Source organism: Schistocerca serialis, chromosome 6, assembly GCF_023864345.2.
Source record: "Schistocerca serialis cubense isolate TAMUIC-IGC-003099 chromosome 6, iqSchSeri2.2, whole genome shotgun sequence".
Taxonomy (NCBI): Eukaryota; Metazoa; Arthropoda; class Insecta; order Orthoptera; family Acrididae; genus Schistocerca; species Schistocerca serialis.
Genome location: NC_064643.1, coordinates 648,236,339 through 648,258,363, shown reverse-complemented (window position 1 = coordinate 648,258,363; position 22,025 = coordinate 648,236,339). Strand labels below are relative to the sequence as shown.

General features: G+C 40.4%; 1 protein-coding gene across 1 annotated transcript in view; it reads left to right on the top strand.

Annotated features, from left to right (window-relative positions):
• Positions 1-22,025, top strand: part of LOC126485089 (piezo-type mechanosensitive ion channel component) — a 699,946-nt gene that overhangs the window by 185,852 nt on the left and 492,069 nt on the right. The window contains exons 3-5 of the mRNA XM_050108694.1: positions 10,842-10,937; positions 13,121-13,240; positions 21,063-21,320. Coding sequence (XP_049964651.1) covers positions 10,842-10,937; positions 13,121-13,240; positions 21,063-21,320 — 474 coding nt within the window. The remainder of the gene's footprint in view (positions 1-10,841; positions 10,938-13,120; positions 13,241-21,062; positions 21,321-22,025) is intronic.

Sequence of the window (22,025 nt, the reverse complement as noted above, 5' to 3'; positions counted from 1 at the left end):
TGAAGGGGTCCGGCCTCGATCCCCGACTTCCTCCACTCGGGGACTGGGTGTTGTGTTGCCCTTACCTTCGTATCACCATAATTCACATTTCACTAATGAGATGGCTCAATGTGCACTGCCGCGGAAATACCTCAGTGGTAACCCATCAAGATGGTTGTTAGAATGTTTCCTGTCACCACTAATTTTAATGTTATATACTAACGTCGTCCAGCAATTGAATTAATGTTAGGTTCAGTCAGTTTCATTCACCGTATTTATTCAAACCTTGTAAAAAGCAGCATGATATTGCATAGTTTGCGCTTCTGCAATCCATTCGACGTACACATACGATACTGTATGTGTTTGTTTTCAACTAAGCCCAGTGGAACAAGTAGGACACGCTTTTCCAACTGCGTCCGCAGCCCGGAGATACACACCGAGGTGAAAAAAATAATGGGTTGGCGATATGCACGTATACAGATAGCGGTAGTTTCTTTTACCCAAGGTATAAAAGGGTAGTGCATTAACTGGGCTGTCATTTGTTCTCAGGTCATTTATGTGAAAAGGTACGCGACGTGGTTATGGCCGCCAGATTTTGAATGGCAGTTGGAGCTAGACGCATGGGACATTCCACTTCGGAAATCGTTAGGAAATTCAATATTCCGAGATCCAGTGTCAAGAGTGTACCGAGAGTACTAAATTGCAGGAAATACCTCTCACCACGGATAACGCAGTGGCCGACGGCCTTCACTTAACGACCGATAACAGTGGCGTTTGCGTAGAGTTGCCAGTGTTAACAGACAAGCAAAATTGCGTGTAGTAACCGCAGAAATCAATGTGTGACATACGACTAACGTATCCTTTAGGACAGTGTGGCGAAATTTGACGTTAATGTGCTACGGCAGCAGACGACCGACGCGAGTGTCTTTGTTAACAGCACGAAATCGCCTGCAGCGATTCTCCTGGACTGGAGAACTGTAGCCTGGTCAGATGAATCCCGATTTCAGTTGGTACGAGCTGACAGTGGGGTTTGAGTGTGGAGCAGACTCCACAAAGCCATGGACCCAAATTGTTAATAAGGCACTGTGCAAGCTGGTGGTGGCTCCATAATGGTATGGGCAGTGGTGACATGGAATGGACTGGGTCCTCTGTCCAACTGAACGGATCATTGGCTGGAAATGGTTATGTTCAGCTACCTGGAGACCCTTTCCAGCCATTCGTGGACTTCATGTTCCCGGACAATGATGAAATTTTTATGGATGAAAACGCGACGTCGCCGCGACACAATTGTTCACTATTGGTTTGAAGAACATTGTAGGCAGTTGGAGCGAATGATTTGGCCAGCCAGCGAACATTTGCGGGACATAATCAAGAGGTCAGTTCGGGCACAAAATCTTACACTGGAACTGTGGTGTCACCGCCAGACACCACACTTGCTAGGTGGTAGCCTTTAAGTCGGCCGCGGTCCGTTAGTATACGTGGAACCCGCGTGTCGCCACTATCAGTGATTGCAGACCGAGCGACGCCACACGGCAGGTCTAGTCTAGAGAGACTCCCTAGCACTCGCCCCAGTTGTACAGCCGACTTTATTAGCGATGGTTCACTGACTACATACGCCCTCATTTGCAGAGACGACAGTTTAGCATAGCCTTCAGCTACGTCATTTGCTACGACCTAGCAAGGCGCCATATTCAGTTACTATATGTCTTCTGAATAGATAATATTGTGAATCATGTACCGTAAAGAGCGACGTTCATCATTAATGGATTAAAGTTAAGTATCAAACTAGCTACGTCCGCTTTCTGAATTCTAATTCCTTGTCATGTTCCAGACCTCACGTCAGTATAGTTCTTCCCTCCTCACGCCAGCCTGCGTGAGCTAAAACGCGTGAATTTCGGCCTCCTCTAGTAACATGGTGTTGGCTCTTCTGCCAACACAACAGGAACACTTTAGCAATTGTGGATGGCTATAGAGACAGCATGGCTCAATAGTTCTGCATGGGACTTCCAATAACTTGCTGAGTCCATGCTACGTCGAGTTACTGCACTACACCGGGCAAAAGGAGGTCCGACACGACATTAGGAGATATCCAATGTCTTCTGTCAGCGCAGACTAACGGAGCATTCTCTCTCTTTGTGGCAGTTTGATATGCTGGCAGTTGGGTGAGGTAGGTTGCCAGCCAGGCAGCGTCAGGAGTATTGTGGTGCAAGTATGTGAGGTCTATCAACTATAGTGAGCACCAGCATTTTATCCAAGAAGCGAAAGGAAACTCCCACCATAGAATTTAGGACTCTACCGCTGGCTGTGAAATGACAAGACACCCTTTGGCACGCACTTGAGGTCCATCGCACTCCAGGTACTTCGTTCTTTAACTATCTAGCTGTCGACAAGGGAGGCAACTTCTCAAAATAAAAACAACAAGAGAGAATATGGTCGATAGCTTGTGTCATAGCGCTAGTGGAGAATTATTACGAGAAAGTGTCTGCAGTTTTAGCCGAGGATTCCACAATCCTTGAATGGCAATTGAGGAGTACAAATGCAATTTAAGAAATTTGAGGTATTTGTTTTCAATACAGATTCCTACGTAATACTTGCTATAAGGATTTTGCAGACAAAGACTGTATGACGACAAGAAGAAATAATATGACACTTGGCATGGGGGATGGTAGTAGCGGAGGAATATTACGCAGAGTCCATTAAATTCAATCCCAGTAGTCCACTGCATGTAGTTCCAAGTTCCACTGGGTATCAGACCACAAGTTGAAATGTCAAGGATTCAGTCCTAAATCGTCCACACGATTTTTTTTCTGACACACACATAACTTATTTCACCTCTGACCAGGATTTCTACACATGAAAATGCGATGGTCATGTTCACTGTCCATATGTAACCTGTTAAGTCGGTTCAAAGGCCAGAAAAAGGCAAGGACATACCTTTTTCAATAGGACTATGCCTAGTAAAGCACCGTGGTGATCAAAACAACCTGCAGCTTGAGGACACAGTATATACACTCCTGGAAATTGAAATAAGAACACCGTGAATTCATTGTCCCAGGAAGGGGAAACTTTATTGACACATTCCTGGGGTCAGATACATCACATGATCACACTGACAGAACCACAGGCACATAGACACAGGCGACAGAGCATGCACAATGTCGGCACTAGTACAGTGTATATCCACCTTTCGCAGCAATGCAGGCTGCTATTCTCCCATGGAGACGATCGTAGAGATTCTGGATGTAGTCCTGTGGAATGGTTTGCCATGCCATTTCCACCTGGCGCCTCAGTTGGACCAGCGTTCGTGCTGGACGTGCAGACCGCGTGAGACGACGCTTCATCCAGTCCCAAACATGCTCAATGGGGGACAGATCCGGAGAACTTGCTGGCCAGGATAGTTGACTTACACCTTGTAGAGCACGTTGGGTGGCACGGGATACATGCGGACGTGCATTGTCCTGTTGGAACAGCAAGTTCCCTTGCCGGTCTAGGAATGGTAGAACGATGGGTTCGATGACGGTTTAGATGTACCGTACACTATTCAGTGTCCCCTCGACGATCACCAGTGGTGTACGGCCAGTGTAGGAGATCGCTCCCCACACCATGATGCCGGGTGTTGGCCCTGTGTGCCTCGGTCGTATGCAGTCCTGATTGTGGCGCTCACCTGCACGGCACCAAACACGCATACGACCATCATTGGCACCAAGGCAGAAGCGACTCTCATCGCTGAAGACGACACGTCTCCATTCGTCCCTCCATTCACGCCTGTCGCGACACCACTGGAGGCGGGCTGCACGATGTTGGGGCGTGAGCGGAAGACGGCCTAACGGTGTGCGGGACCGTAGCCCAGCTTCATGGAGACGGTTGCGAATGGTCCTCGCCGATACCCCAGGAGCAACAGTGTCCCTAATTTGCTGGGAAGTGGCGGTGCGGTCCCCTACGGCACTGCGTAGGATCCTACGGTCTTGGCGTGCATCCGTGCGTCGCTGCGGTCCGGTCCCAGGTCGACGGGCACGTGCACCTTCCGCCGACCACTGGCGACAACATCGATGTACTGTGGTGACCTCACGCCCCACGTGTTGAGCAATTCGGCGGTACGTCCACCCGGCCTCCCGCATGCCCACTATATGCCCTCGCTCAAAGTCCGTCAACTGCACATACGGTTCACGTCCACGCTGTCGCGGCATGCTACCAGTGTTAAAGACTGCGATGGAGCTCCGTATGCCACGGCAAACTGGCTGACACTGACGGCGGCGGTGCACAAATGCTGCGCAGCTAGCGCCATTCGACGGCCAACACCGCGGTTCCTGGTGTGTCCGCTGTGCCGTGCGTGTGATCATTGCTTGTACAGCCCTCTCGCAGTGTCCGGAGCAAGTATGGTGGTTCTGACACACCGGTGTCAATGTGTTCTTTTTTCCATTTCCAGGAGTGTATATCTTAGTAATCACAACAGTCGTTTCGCTCTGTTGTACCAAAACAACAATGTATTTTCGATGTTAATTTATTCATCCATCTCAGAGCATTATACGAGGAGGTGCCCAAACAACCGGAATTATTTATAAAAGCTATATATTTTCAAATTGTTTACAAAACAACCTTGCCCTTCAAAATCCTCTCCATTACAACTGATACTTTTGTCCCACCAGTGCTTCCACAGTTGAAACATTTTTTGTATTCATCTTTAGAAATGGCTGACAGCTCCACCACCATTTTTTCTTAACTTTTAACTATTATCAAATCCGTGTCCTTTCACGCCCCTTTCATGCGTAGAAATAAGAAACGGTCGCACATAGCCAGGTGGGGCGATTAAGGTGCATGGGGCAACGGAACCATGCCCTTTTTAGCTAGAAGCTAACAGAGATGGCTGTGTGTGCAGGTGCATTGTCGTGGTGGAAGAACCAGTCTCCTGTCTGCCACAGATCGGGTCTTTTTGACGAACACTGTTGCGCAATCTTATAAAACTTCTAAATAAAAGGTTTGACGGTCCTGAGCATAAGCTCTTGAATTTTTTCAATATTTTCGCCCATTCGGGCAGTTGGAGGACGTCCAGAACGAGGTTTTTCATCAACTGACATGTCGCCATTTTTAAATCGAGGAAATCACTCGTACACTTGAGTTTATCCCATAGCGTCATCTTGGTAAGCTGTTTTCAAACTTAAAACAATTTCAGCAGCACTTTTACCGAGTAGAAAACAAAATTTCACAGCTGTACATTGCTCACTTCAACTTGCGATCATAAAAAACGAAACGAGAACAAAACAGTGCTATCAAAAACAATCACTTCAGATGAACAGAACAAGCCAGGTCGACAACACAGGAAGTTCAAAAATGGGTCAAATGGCTCTGAGCACTATGGGACTTAACTGCTGTGGTCTTCAGTCCCCTAGAAATTAGAACTACTTAAACCTAACTAACCTAAGGACATCACACACATCCATGCCCGAGGCAGGATTCGAACCTGCGACCGTAGCGGTCACGCGGTTCCAAACTGTAGCGCCTAGAACCGCACGGCCACTCCGGCGGCAACACAGGAAGCACTGAAATGGTAATGAGTTGCGCTATACACACGTATCGGCAGAAATGCATACGTACATGCTATCGGTAGTCACGAGTGTTGTTGTTCATGTGGTCTTCAATCCAGAGACTGATCTGATGCAACTCATCATATTACTTTATCCTGTGCAAATCTCTTCGTCCAGCCTACATTCCTCTGAATCTGCTTACAGTATTCACTTCTCGGTCTCTCTGTACATTTTTTACCGTGTGCACTTACTTCCAGTACTAAATTGGTAATCCCTTGGTGTCCCAGAATGTGTCCCATCAGCCGATACCTTCGTTTAGTCAAGCTATGCCACAAATTTCTTTGGTTCCCAATTCTGTTCAGTACCTCCTCATTGGTAACATGATCTACCCGTCTTATCTGCACAATTCTTTTGCAGTAGCACGTTTAAAAACTTTGTTCTCTTCTTGCCTGAACCGTTTATCGTCCACGTTTGACTTTCATACAAAACTACACTACAAATGCCTTAAGAAAAAATTTCCTAACACTTAAGTATATATTCGATATTAACGTATTTCTCTTTTTTCAGAAGCACTTTTGTTGCTATTGGCACTCTACATTTTATATTATGTCCTATACTTTGGCCATACTCAGTAATTCTGCTGCCCAAATAACAAAACCCATCCACTACTTCAAGTGTCTCGGTACCTAATCTAATTCCTTCAGCATCACATGATTTAATTCGACTATGTTCCATTACCATCGAGTAGCTTTTGTTGGTGTTCGTGTTATACCCTTCATTCAAGACATGGTCCATTCCGTTCAGCTGCTCTTCAGAATCCTTTGCTGTGTCTGACAGAATCACAATGTCATGGACAAACCTCAAGGTTGTTATTTCTTTTCCCTGGACTTTAATTCTTACTCCAAATTTTTCTTTGGTTTCTTTGTTGCTTCCTCAATGCCAAATAAGTAACATCGGAGATATGCTACGACGGGGCTCACTCCCTTCTCAACCACTGCATCAATTTCATACTCTGCATCTGGTTTCTGAACAAGTTGTATGCAACCTTTCGCTCCCTGTGTTTTACCACTGCTACTTTCCGAATTTCAAAAAGTGTATCCCACTTAACATTGTCAAAAGCTTTCTCCAAATCTACAAAACACACAAACTTACATTTGCCTTTCCTTAACCTGTCTTGTAAGGTAAGTCTAATGGTCAGTATTACATTGCGTGTTCCTACGTTTCTCCGGACTCCAAACTGATCTTCCCCAAGGTCGGTTTCTACCAGTTTTTCCATTTTCCTGTAAATAATTCGTGTTGGTATTTTGCAACCTTGATTTATTAATATTGCCTGTCAGCACCTGCTTTCTTTGGAATTGGATTTATTACATTCTTCTTAAAGGCTGAGAACATTTAGTGTGTCTCATAAATCATACACACCAGCTGGAATAGTTTTGTCATAGCTAGCTTTCCCATGGATATTAGTGGTTCTGGGGAAATGTTGTCTATTCCAGGGACCTTTTTTTCCATGTAGGTCTTTCAGTGCTCTGTCAAATCCTTCTTGCAGTATCATATCTCTGAGCTGATCGTCATTTACATCCTCTTCCCTTTCTATAATACTGCCTTCAAGGACATTTCCATTGTATAGCTCCTTTTACTTTCAGGTTTTGCTTCTTTGCTTAGGGCGGTTTTCCATCTAAGCTCTTGGTATTCATACAGCTGCTTTTCTGTTTTCTCCTAACATCTCTCTTATTTTCCTGTAGCCGGTATCCCTTATCTATATAGGCTACTATATCGTTACATTTGTCCTCTAGGCATTCCTGCTTAGTTATTTTGCATTTCCTGTCGATCTCATTTTTAGGCGTTCACGTTCCCTTTCGTCTGCTTCGTTTGCTGTTATTCTGGATTTTCTCCTTTCAGCAATTAAATGCAATATAACTTGTGATACTCAGCGATTTCTTCTAGGCCTTTTTTTAACTATTTGGTCTTCTGCTGCCCTCAGTATGTCATCTCTCAGAACTGCCCATTCGTCTTCTACTGTATCCCTTTCCCCTCTTTCAGTCAACCATTGCCTTATGCTCCCTCTGAATCTCACAACTACTTCTGGTTCCTTCAACTTATCAAGATCCCATCTTCTTAATTTCCTACACTTTTGTAATTTCTTCAGTTTTAATCTACAGTTCATAACCAATCAATTGTAGTCACGAGTTCGCATCTGCCCCTGGAAATTTGTTATAATTTAAAATCAGGTTCCGAAATCTCTGTCTTACCATTGTATAATCAGTCTGAAACCTTCTGGTGTCTCCACGTCGTTTCCATGTATACAGCCTTCTTTCATGATTCTTAAACCAAGTGTTAGTGATGATTAAAGTATGCCCTGTGCAAAATGTTCCAGGCAGCTTCCTTTTTCGTTCTTTTCTCGAGTTCGAGATTCGTCTGTTTTTCCTTCTCTTTCGTTTCCTATATCGAATTCCAATCCCCCACCAAAGTTAAGTTTTCCTGCCCATTAAGTATCTGAATAATTTCTTTTGTCTCATCATAAATTTTTTCAGTCTCTTCATCTGCAGAGCTAGTTGGCATATAAACTTTGTACTACATTGGTGGGTGTCGGCTTCGTGTCTATCTTGGCTGAGATAAAGCATTATTTATAACCCTGTATTCACCTGACCAGAAGTTCTGTTCATCTTGCTATCGAGCTTCACTAATCCTCACTATATCTTTCTTGAACCCATCCATTTTCCTTTTTAAATTTTCTAACTTACCTGCTCAATTAAGATATCGAACACTCTTACATTCCATCTCTGAGTGCCAGTTTTGTTTTACCCTGATGACGACATCCTCCTGGGTAGTTTTCGCCTGGAGATCCAAATGGGGGACAATTTTACCTCCGGAATATCTTACCCAAGAGGATGTCATCAACATTTAACCATACAGTAGAGCTGTGTACCGTCAGGAAAAATAACGGCTGTAGTTTCACATTGCTTCCAGTCATTCGCAGTACCAGCACAGCAAGGCCACGTTGGTTGATTGTTACAAGGCTAGATCAGTCAGTCATTCAGACTGCTGCCCCTGCAACTACTGAAAAGGTTGTTGCCCCTCTTCAGGAACCACACGTGTCTGACATCTCAACGGATACCCCACCCTTGTGTCTGCACCTACGGTTCGGCTTCTGAATCATTGTAGTTTGTAGAAAGTAAATAATATGCTGTACTAAAGAAAAAATATAAAATGGATAACAATAAGTAAAATAGCTACGACAGCACTAAATTAAAATAGACTACCATACCTGCTAACTTTCAAAAACAGAAATCCAGAAGATCCCAAATCGTAAAAATTTAATATGTGTGTGTGTGTGCGTGTCGCAAGGTGTTCAAACATAGTGAGAAAAGACTACACAGAAAGAGACTACAGTTAATGTTAACATATATAATGTAGGCTACATTTTAATATAATTATTTTCGAACTCTGAATTAGGTACTAACACAAGTTACTTGCTGATGAGTGTTCATTTTTTGTCACTTAACACTGGGAACAGTTTGCACACTACACAAAAATGAGCTTTTCTGCTCTTGATCTTGCAAGCCACAATATGAACGACGCTGTCAAAACTACTAAGCTGAACATTTATTTACAAAATTTTCTCGAGTTCACAGAACACTGGCTGTATTCCATCACAGGTCGCAGGGGAGAGATGAAGATGAGTAGCTTTCTTCGTTTTCTTCAGAAACTCTGAAGGAAAACTATTCATGTAACATGGACTGTTCATTCTTGTTTTCAAAACAGAAATTGATCTCAGATTTTCATTCGACACTGACTACCTAAACTGATTGCGATTCTTCTTCACCAAGCTGAACACAAGTTTAAACTCAGCATTGCTGTGCAGTAGAGTCAAAACAGAAAGCATTAGCCTGGATAACCTATCGTACTTAGGAACACCATCAACCTGCAAAATGAATCAGTTTTCCTACTGCTATCCTTCATTTTCGTATTGGAGACGTGTTTAACGGATGTATTATGATTTATTAATTCGGTTCTTCCTCCGTGAGCACTGTTTATATCACACGAACACGTGGAACAGAACGTGAATGTTTCATCTTTCCGTGATCGCATAATACCCGGAAATTCAGCAGAATATGCACCCTGAAAGACTGATGATATCGTTTCTTAGTTGAACTCATCACGAAAACACTAAATCGCACAAATGTTCTTCACACATTGTGCGTGTACGACCTTGTCGAGGTTAGGTCTTGTAAGTAGCCATAAAAAAGTTTCAGTTCCGACTTGTTAAAACTGACTTTTAAATCATTTTTTAAAGAAAAATACCTGATTACACTTTATTTTTCCGCTTCCCCTGTTATGGGCGCCCTTACCCAGCTCCTCAGGCGGTTTCCATTGGGGTGATCATGCCTTGGTTTCGACGTCACAGATTTATGGCCATGTTTCGTCACGTGTTGTTACCTTGTATAGAAGTTCTGGATCGTTGTAGACTCCATTCAGCAATTCCTGAGCGATGGCGTTTTTGATCGAAATTCAACTGTTTCGGAATAAACTTTGCTACTACACATTTCGTGCCCAAAACAAAACATCCGAAAAAGTTGCTTGACATGAGCCAAAGCATGTGCTGACATCAACAACAACCTCTCAGACAGTGATTTGACGATTTTTCAGAACAGTTTTCTTTACTTCTTCCACTTTGTCGCCAGTAATATTGATGTGTTTGACCTTTAGGACAGTAGGGCGGTCGTCGTCTTCAACGTCTTCTCGAATCTTTGAAGCGTTTATACCGCCCGCAAACTCTTTTCATACTCTAGCAGATTCGCCAAAAGACATAGTCAAGATTTCGAATGTGGTGCAGCACTTTATGCTATTTTCCAAGCAAAATTTGATGCACATTCTTTGATATATCTTTTTCGAAAGTAAAAATTCGTCGAGCACTCGAAAAACACATATAATGTTTTCGACCATCAACAATAAACTAAATATTCAAAACAGCAGAAAATGGAAACATATATCAGGAACATGTATACCATCAAGTTCAAATATAGTATGAAAATCAGTTTATGAAGCCCGCGAAATTAAATTCACATTACTTTTTATTACCCCACTGAGTGTAAATAATGTAGATGCGATATTCTTACCTAGCCGTTACATTGAATCTAATCACTTTCACAGCCAAGCATGTAACAGAACCCATGTCTATTTGTACATACTTTGTCAGACAAGTGCATGATGATACAGCTTTAATGCCATAGAGTGTGTGTGTGTGCGTGTGCGTGTGTGTGTGTGTGTGTGTGTGTGTGTGTGTGTGTGTGTGTGGTCACCATTCTGACATTTTACTAAAGTTGTTTTCTTTTGTTTCAGGTGTGTTGTTTCGCCAAAACTTGTTTTCTTTTCTTTACTTCCTCTTGTTTCTGTTCAGCCCATGGGTGAAGGTTCCAACGTACAATAGTATGAAAGGTACGAATAACAACATATTGTTAATTCTTCTAGTATGACAGTTTATGAGTTAACTGATACTATACAGTAATTTTTTCAACATGTTTTAATAACCGTGAATGTACAGTCTGATATGTGTTGACAATGTTTTATAAAACATGGAGGTTACATGCTTAGACAGATGAAATATCAAGCAATAAAGTAATTTAAGTTATTGTCTTTCAAAAGCAGTGATTCCTCCTATACCGTAATCCGGAATTTTGGATATGGTTTTCATTATATGACCTCTATCTCAAGTATGGTCTCTTCTTTTCTCCTGCTTTCCATTCATCACTTTTCATTTTGCCATGTAAGTTTCAAAATGTATGTTTCTGACTGCTGATCATTTGATAGATATATAGTTTCTTATGTGATTACGCACATTTATTTGTATAGCTGGCATGTTCCAGTTGCTCCCCATTTATAATGTTTCAGATGGAGGACTTCACTAAGCAGTTTCATGGTATATTTGATAGCATCAGTTATCGTAAGCACCAGGTTTCAAACCTAAGGATTGTTTCAAGGATGTGTTCCCAGCAAAGAACACGGGAGGGCAACTGCTCACACTCCCCTCCTCCCTTCCTCTAGGAAATAAGTCTTCTCAAACTGAACTCATTCGCTGGCATGTTGACTCAGTCTCTGTTTGAAAAAGCCAGAATACATAGAAGGATATTGGATGGTAGCAAGTGTACCTAGTCAGATTTCTTGGGGAATCCCAAAACTATTTTTCACGATTTACCATGGAACTTACTTGAAGTGCCCCTTCCCCACCCTAGCTCTGATTTAGGGTGTGTTATTGGTTAGGAACTTAACTCCACAAAGTAAGTTATACATGTTGTTCCACACTAAGATCATTGTGCAACAAGCGTGATGCATTGTCAGGAGAGAATCTGTGTCCTGGGTGTCGTGCAGAGACAGTTCTGCTGTGGAACAGACAACAAGTGCTTAACATTGGATGACTGAAATAATGTGACAACTGGAAACAGTCTCTAAAGTTGAGTGCGTGGGACAGTTCAATTCTTTTGGGTAAAACATCTGGATTGCACAGAGATTCACTATGGAATTCTGCAGGTATATGCAACAAATGCAGTGTCACGTCCAGCCATAGTCAAGTGGTGCACAGACATGGATGAAGCCGATTGGCAATTCAAAATCTTGCACCATGCGATTTTCATCTTTTTGGCAAGCTGAAAAACATCTTCGAGAAGAGAGATTTTCCAATGATGAGGATGTTCACACAGTAGTTCTCAAGTGGCTCCGTAACCAAGAATTGGATTTTTATCATTTAATGTTGTTGAGGAATTGAACAATTCGTAGAACATTCTGACAGTTTACAGAGGCTTTGTGACTATGTTGAAGAATAGTGTTGTATATCTGTGTCACTTTGAAGTAGATTGCAGCGTTCAGTAAGAGTTGCTTTCTTGCCACAGGAATGCTTACTTTACTTTTTGAAGTCCTCTCATCTGTAGGTTGGCGTTGTGAGTGATATTTTGGATTTTATCTTCCACCAAACACATGCTATAGACCATATTATCTTGACTTTCTACACAAAGTTTTACCAGAACTGCTTTAAAATGCGCTGCCAGCAGCCAGAGAAATATAATACTTAAATATAATGGTTAACTGTCATACCTTGGGTTGTCTATGGTACTTTATGAATCATATTTTCCACAAAAGTTGTGTACGTTTTAATACTGGCCTAAGTCTTTGCTCTCCACAATCTCCCTGGCTAATGCTTTGGGATTTCTCTTTAGTGAAGTATGGAGCACCCTTGGTGCATGACGCATGGACAGAACCTACAGAATAGTTGTTCATGTTGTGGAAGCTGCTGTGACCATTTGAGACCTCTGACTATTTTGAGTTTACTGTACCATGCCCAGAAGAAAGTTCCAACATAATCTCTGAATCAGCACACAGCAGATGATCAGCATGTTTGAATGTTCCCCTTTTTGCTGTGCTACATGTCTGCCAGATTTGTGTCATATTAATTTTTTGCTCCTCTATCATTGTTGAAATTTTGCAAATTAATAATTTGATGCACAGTACATATAACAGTAATGCTGAAAAATGTGTATACTGATAATATGAATTAATACTGTTGAAGAATTCCATAAATTACATATTCTGTTTTAATTTGGTGTAGTAATTGTTTTGTCTTTTTCCAGGTGCAACTGGAATATATTTACAAGTAGTCATATTTTGCAGTGTAATAACGTGTTTAGCACATTTAGCCTTCCAACTTGTGCTTTTATCAATGCCCCCATATGGATATTTTCTGGAAAATTGTGAGTACCTGCACGACTTTTCTCAATAATTATCAGAATCTTATTTTTAACAACAAAAAGATCAGTTATTGACAAAATTATTTAATTAGATAAATAAAATAATCTACTTACCAAGTGGTGGAAGAACACATATATAAAAGACTGTTGTAACTGACAAGATTTCAGAACCAGTGGCTCCTTCTTCAGACAGAAGGGTTGAAGGAGAAGGGAGAGGGGTGAAGGAAAAGCACTGGGAATGTCTAGGAAAAGGGGTAGATTTCGGGAAAGTCACCCAGAACCGCAGGGTAGAGGAGACTTACTGTACGGGATGAGAAGGAAAGACTGACTGTGGAGGACTGCATCGAACGAGATTTGAAAACCTGAGAGATGCAGTCCCCAACAATCAATCTTTCCTTCACATCCTGTACGGTAAGTCTCCCTTGACCCGCCGTTCAGGCTGACTTCCCCAAAATTTACCCCTTTTCCTAGACCTTCCCAGTCCCTTTCCTTCACCCCTCTTCCTTCTTCTTCAACCCTTCTGTCTGAAGAAGGAGCCACTGGCTCAGAAAGCTTACCCATTACAACTGTATCTTATGTGTGTGTTCTGCCACCACTTGGTGAGTAGAATCTTATTTTTGTAACTTGGATCAAACAAATTACAAATGTTTTATTTTACTTCTGAGAATATTTACATGCAGTCAATGTTGTCAAAGTTAACACAATGATGATGATGATGATGATGATGATGATGATGATGATGATGATGATGATAGTGGTAATAGTAATAATATAAACTTGGGCATATGTCATGAACTATAAGAAAATAATTCAAGATAAATACATTACATATTTAAACAAATGCCAATAACAACAAAAAGTTTCCTAACAATTACAAGATAAGTTAACTATGTAGTTAAGTGAATGACAAAGATACTGAGTAATCAAACATGTAATTAACAATAAGTATATGAAGCAGTAATTAAATAGTACACAGTGTGACATCTGTAAAGTTTGCAGTTAATTTATTGTTTATTCTCATAAGAAATGTGGTCATTTGACGCACACTCAAGGAACTCTTGAGCAAAGTAAATTTCTATACTTTTCATCCGTTTCGAAAGAGTAGTTTTAAATTTATTTACTGCCACTGTGTTGGCGTTTTCAAGTAATTTGTTGAAGTAGACAGGACCAAGATATTTGTAACTGCTATGAATCTTTGCAAGCCTAGTGTGTGGTACATGGTCATGTGTTATGGTCATGAACTGTCCTCCTTACATCACCTTTACTTAGATTCTCTTTAACAAAGACAATGCAGTTGTAAATATGCAGGCTAGGCACTATCATTATATTTAGTTTCTTAAAATAATCTTGATATTATGCATATGGGCCAAGTCCTCCAATGCACCTTACAGCTTTCTTTTGCCATTTAAACACTGATTTTGAGCCTATGGAACTGCCCTGTATACTATCCCATAACTCGGGTGGGAATGGAAGAATGCAAGATACGCATGGAACAGCATTATCTGTAAATTCTTCTTGGTAGTGGAGTAAAGTGAAACACGTAAATGTGGAACAGTTTTGGTTAAGATTAGATTAAATTAGATGTAATTTTCATTCAAGTAGATCCATATTGAGGTCATCCCTGAGGATGTAAAACATGTCAGAAAAGAACAACACACAATAAACATTTACAGTACAAAAAAAAAAAAAAAATGCTATATACTTTTTCCAGAGATGGTCCTCATAGATACGGAGTCAAAATATCTTACACATAGTTTCATTTAAAAGGTAGTAACAAGCTTGTCACAAAACACACATATCTTCAATCCACTGACGTGCATATAATAATTCTTGAGCTATCATAGCCACATATCATCAAATAGCAAAAACCTTTTCACAACAGTGATTTACATTAATCAAATAACTGCACGGAATTTATACATGTCAGATTTTACATATTACTCATGTTATTTTATATTAGTGATGACATATACACATCAATTGGCTGTGCTAAGAAATTCATCAGTGGAGTAGAAATATTAGGCCACAGATAAATCCTTTATACTCCTCTTAAACTGAAATTTATGAGTAGTTAAACTTATTATGGCTGCTGGCAAGATATTGAAAATGTGTGTTCCTTGCTAATCGACACCTTTCTGGACAAATGTAAGTGATTTCAGATCTTTGAGGAGATTAATCTTACTTCTTATACTATTTCTATGGACTCAGCTGTTGTTTAACCATTAGTATTTCTAGTTCCTTGAACAAGGATCTGCAGGAGTCCACACCACAAATATTTCATATTACACGCTTCTGGGCTCTGAAAGCTTTTGAGTGTTTTGATCTGTTTCCCCAAAAAGTGATCCCATATGGGATTATGGAATAAAAGTAAGCAAAGTGTGTTAGTTATTTTTATTTTCATATCACTGATGTCTGACAACTCATGCACAATTTCTTATCAAGCTGTAATCATAATAATTTAACACTGTCAACTTCTTCTAACTGCTTTGCTTCATACTTTAGGTATATACTAGTGGAAAATCACTTGTAAGCTCTAAACTGCATGTAGTGTGCCTCTTTCAAAGTTTAGTGACAAAGAATTGGCTAGGAATCATTTACTTAATGTCCATGAAATTTCATTAACCTATCAATTGAAACTGGACAGAAATTCGATGGTGTTGCTTCTTTCTGAAACAAAGACTTGAGTTCAGCACATTTCTGCCAGTCAGGAGATGTTCCACTGACGAATGATTGGTTACAAAAATAACTTAACATGTTACTAAAATCAGAACAACATCCATTAATTAACTTCTTTAATTTTTATGAGAGCCACAAGTATTGACTTAAAAGATTTTTATGGTGGACATTACTTCTACTGGTGTAGGGTGGATTATGTTCATATTACTGAAGTTATTTGTAGTACCTGATCTAAGATGTTCCTTGGCAGCATCTGCTGCATTTGGCAACTCCATCTTTTCAGTACCATTTATGAAATGCTTTTTAAAAAGTTTTGCAACACTGTACACATCTATTACCAATGTATCATTTACTATTAATGCTATCTGTTCCTCTTCATCTCAGGTTCTAACAGTCTCCTACTTCACTGAGCACCATAGTGTCTTTATTTTGCTATCTGACATGAGTACCTTTTTCTCATAATGCATTTGCTTTGCTGTCCATATTACTATCTTTAATATTTTTCATCATGTCCTGTAATGAGCCACAGCATCAACATCGGAACTCTTTGTGACCAATACACAAAGTTTCCTTTTTATCTTGCAAGACACCATTGTCCTTGAGTGACATGACTTCTTCATAGACTTTGGTTGTATTTGGGTTAGTTTTGAGGGTAAACAGTATACAAATGAAGTAAGGACTTTGTCAACAAAGTGTTGTACTTCTCATTCATGCCATGAGCTTTGTGTATACCACTCCAGTTCCTGTCTTTGAGGAGTTTCCCAAAATATCAATTTCTGTCCTACTGACTATCCTCTGAAACTGAGATCTAGAAGGTCTTATAGCCTGGCAAGCATCGACATTTAACAAAAAGATCTTCAAGTCTTGGTATGAGAGCCCATTGAACTGCTGGTTTTGTAATATAATTTTGTTCGCTAGACTTTTCAATAAAGATATAATCAATGGCTGTTTGTGAGCAGTTGACCACTCCAGTTGGAAAGTTTACAGTAAGAATGTTGAATGATAATGTTCTTGACTAGATTAAATTGTAACTGGAACAGTTTAAAAAAAAGTACATTAATATTACCACAACCATTCTTTTTTTGTGGTACATAGGCCAGTAGAGCTTAAACGTGATTTATGAAAAGGTTAAAATTACTTGCAGGCTCTCGGTGGGAACTTACTGTTACGAAGGATATATCATGAAATTCTACTTATGCTGCACATGCTTCTGTATGCTGCTCCAGGCAAATGTACGAATGTCAATGTTCTGAAATTTATGACAATTTCTGATGAATGTGGCAACTCCTTTCTCCATTTCTAACATTTAAGGTTCCATGTTAAATATTTATAGAGCAGTACATCCAACAGCACAGTCATCACTTACACTTTATCCAAACAATATGATTAAAAATCCTAAAGAGTTTTACTCTTATATAAAGCTAATAAGTGGATTGAAATTATCTACTCACTCACTCACTCACTCACTCACTCACTCACTCACTCACTCACTCACTCATTGACCATACTGGCACCAAAACAGATTATGACTGGGAGAAGACTGAAATACTGAATTTGATCTTCCAAAATTGATTGACTATGGAAATCATAATATGGTTCCTCCTTTCCATCATAACAGGAATGCCAAAATGGCAGATGTTGAGATCAGTGATCACAGAATAGAAAATCACCTAAACTGCTCGACAATGGAAAGGCAACTTAATCAGATGGGATACCTGTGAGGTTAATAGAGGTTATATGAAAGGATTTTCTTCCTTTGTAGCAGTATTTTATTTAAGGTTACTGGAGCAATGAAGGGTAGCTAGCGATTGGGTAGAAGTGAAGGGCATTCCCGTTTTCGAGAAAGGCTGTCGAGTGCACACACACAATTATAGACGTGTATCACAGATGTCAATCTGTTGTAGAATTACGCTAAATTTTTATGCTCATCCATTATGGGAATCATGGAGAATGAAAATGTCCTCTATAAAAATCAACATGGGCTCTGCAAGCAGCGATATTGCCCTTTTCATCCATGAGATCCTGAGTGCCATAGGCGAAGTGCTCAGGTTGATGCCATGTTCCTTGATTTCCAGAGGACTTTACATATAGTTCCACACAGTCATTTAGTGATTAAAATATAGCTGAACTGAGTAGTGGATTTGTGACTGAGTACAGGACTTCCGTGCAGATAGAATCAACACATCATTCCAATTGGAACAAAATCATCAAATGTAGTTTCAGGAGTATCTCAGTGGAGTGTTGTAGATAACATTGGAGGCTATGTGAGGCTATTTGTGGCTGATACTGCTGTCTATAGAAAGGTTACAACATCAGAAGACTGTGGTTAAATGCAGGAAGATGTGCAAAGAATCGATGATTGTTAGAGAGAAAAGCAGGTGACCATAAACATGAATAAATGTAAAATGTATTACACATAAGTAGTCAAAGAGGCCCCCTACTGTTCACTTACGCCATTGGTGACAAATCACTGGAAACAGCTGATATGTGTACCAACATACCATATTTTGGACATTTTTATTCCTTGTTTACTTGTGGAATATTTCCTGGAGGCATTGCAATTAGTGCATGAAAATTATCTTCCGTAGAGAAACCCTTGCATTTTCAAATGTGTGTTCCAGTATATCTGTCTTTTAAAATACTAACCTACCATCAACCATGAGATTATTAGATGTGTCTTTATTGATGTTTGTAGTCATGATTTAAAAAAAGCTTGTTATAATTTTGTGCTGTGCTATCACTTTGTATAACCATCAGTTGTTCCAGATTTGTTGACATGACCACCAACCAAGTGTCGGTCTGAATGAATTTCCAATGTCAAACTGAGGCCGAGAGCAAAGTTGACCAACTAGTTTCAGAAGACCCTAATGAGCCTATCACGCTAGAATTCAATGACTGCTTCACCACCATTATTCACAACCAATGCTATTTGGATCAGGTCCACTACCCTTGCAGCTTATATTGGCTTCTCTTGCAACTATCCTTACAGCACAGCCTTCAAGTACACATGGGGCATGTGGGCGCTGGTGCGTTCATGCTTGTACCTTTGACAATGATCATAATGTTAAGCTAAGCTGTGATTTTGGTCTTGTTTATGCAACTGTTGACTGCCCACCACCGAAGCTATATAAATTGTTTCCTTCCTATGCTTGTACACTATGTGATCAAAAGTATATGCTTGTACACTATGTGATCAAAAGTATTTGGACACATGGCTGAAAATGACTTAAAAGTTTGTGGCACCCTCCATCGGTAATGCTGGAATTTAGTATGGTGTTGCCCCCCCCCCCCCCCCTCCCTTAGCCTTGATGACAGCTTCTGTTCTTGCAGGCATATGTTCAATCGGGTGCTGGAAGATTTCTTGGGGAACGGCAGCCCATTCTTCAAGGAGTGCTGCACTGAAGAGAGGTATTGATGTCGGATGGTGAGGCCTGGCATGAAGTCGGTGTTCCAAAACATCCCAAAGGTGTTTTATAGGATTCAGGTCAGGACTGTGTGCAGGCCAGTCCATTACAGGGATGTTATTGTCATGTAACCACTCCGCCATAGCGCCGTGCATGATGAACAGGTGCTCGATCGTGTTGAAAGATGTAATTGTCATCCCCGAATTGCTCTTAAATAGTGGGAAGGAAGAAGGTGCTAAAAACATCAATGTAGGCCTGTGCTGTGATAGTGTCATGCAAAAAAGCAAGGGGTACAAGCCCCTCCATGAAAAACACGACAACACCATAACACCACCACCTCCGAATTTTACTGTTGACACTACACACGCTGATAGATGACGTTGACTGAGCATTCGCCATACCCACACCCTGCCATCGGATCGCCACATTGTGTACGGTGATTTGTCACTCCACAAAACGTTTTTCCAATGTTGAATCATCAAATGTTTACACTCTTACATCAAGCGAGGCATCATTTTGCATTTACTGGCATGATGCGTGGCTCATGAGCAGCCGCTTGATCATGAAAAACTAGTTTTCTCACCTCCCGCCTAACATGCAGTGGATCCTTATGCAATTCGGAATTCCTGTGTGATGGCCTGGATAGATGTCTGCCTATTACACATTACGACCCTCTTCAACTGTCAGCGGTCTCTGTCAGTCAACAGATGAGGTCGGCCTGTACGCTTTTGTGCTGTACGTGTCCCTTCATGTTTCCACTTCACTATCGCAGTGGAAACAGTGGACCTAGAGATGTTTAGAAGTGTGCAAATCTCACGTACAGACATATGACACAAGAGACAAAAAAATCACCTGACCACGTTTGAAGTCCGTGCGTTCTGCTGACTGTCCCATTCTGCTCTCTTGTGATGTCTAATGACTACTGAGGTCACTGATATGGAATACCTGGCAGTAGGTGGCAGCACAATACACCTAATATGAAAAACGTATGTTTTTGGGGGTGTCTGGATACTTTTGATCACATATTGTATTTCACCCACAACTTTCCATTACCATACATGTCAGCAGAAAAACAGCTGTTTTGATAAATGTCACTACCCTTCTTCTTACATTACATCATTTACTGTTTATCAACTACATAATAAAAAATTATGTTTGTGTACTAATTTTTAAGAACCATATCAGTGCCTGCATACTGAGGAGGTTAAAAGTTGTTTAGTATGAAAATAGATTTGTATGTATGTTTCCTAATACATGATGGGCAGCAGTCAGTCTGATCAACAAGCAGTGTGAGTAGATTACTACTAGCGATAGTGTGTTGTTAGTATACTATATGGAAGCTGTATGCAGCGGCTGCTCCTGGCTGTGACTGTTAACATAACTTTTTCGTACCCTTGAAGAATGTTCTTCATTTAGGCTTTCTTGGGACAGAATAAGTCAGCATATGAATATGTTGTGCTAGACTGTGATATTTTGATGCCTTGTTTTAGCCAGTTGATTGTATGGTTTTGGGTGTCCAGCCAAGTCAGTGATTTCACTTACTGTGCTCAACTGTCCTGATGACCTTCATGGGGTGTAGTGAGAGCATTGTTTTTGAGATTTTAATGTATGAAAATACAGCTGTATATGATGCCCAGGCTATAACGGTATGCCGTTGTTAAGTTGTGCAATATGTATAAAGTTGATTCTTAAACAGTAACCCAACTTATATGTGTATAACATGTGTTACATATTTGTTTCTGTAGGTGGCATGCTGGAGAAGATTCTTCGTCATGTAGGATTGGTGCGTCTGAATGATCTGAGTATTAGTAATGGAATTCGTATACTTGGACCAGATATTTTAATGCTATCATGCTCGTTGTCAGTATACATAATTTGTAAGAGATTAAATGCTCAAAGGCGAGACACAGTAGCACCAGAACATGAACCTTCAAGCACTATTATCTTGCCAAAGGCATCTCGAACATTACGCAGAAAACGTTACAGATTTTTTGTTATTATTGGTAAGTATTCAATTTTTTTTATAAGTAATTTATCATGGAGTAGTTACATCAAGCATCTCATTGTTCGTATATTTCCTGTGTAATTTTTTTTTTATGTAGGTAAGGGTAGAAAAATAAAAGTAAGCAAAACTAAAATCAGAAAATACTTTCTTGTGACAAGACTGGCTTTAGTTACAATTTCATAAAATGAAGAAACAAATTGATAGCAACATGTAGTAATTAATAACAAAAGCTGTCTGTTTGGGTACTAAGATGAAAGTAAAAGCAAGTATGGTAACATTAAAGAGTGCAATGGGGATTCCACTGTTAAATGCAGAGGGGAGAGTGGATAGGTGGAAAGAGTACATTGTGGCCTCTCTGAGGGGGATGCATTGTCTGATGGCATGATGGATGAAGAAACAGGAGTCAATATATAAGAGATAGGGGGTGCAGTATTAGAATCAGATGTTTAAAGAACTTTGGATGACTTAAAATCAAATAAGGCACTAGAGAAATTTCATCACAATTTCTAAAATCATTGGGGGATGTGGCAACAAAATTACTATTTACGTCGGTATGTAGGATGTATCAGACTGGCGATATTCCATCTGCCTTTTGGAAAAACATCAGTCATACAATTCTGAAGATTGCAAGAGCCAACAAGTGTGAGAATTATCACACACTCAGCTTAATAGCTCATGCGTTCAAGCTGCAGACAAGAATAAT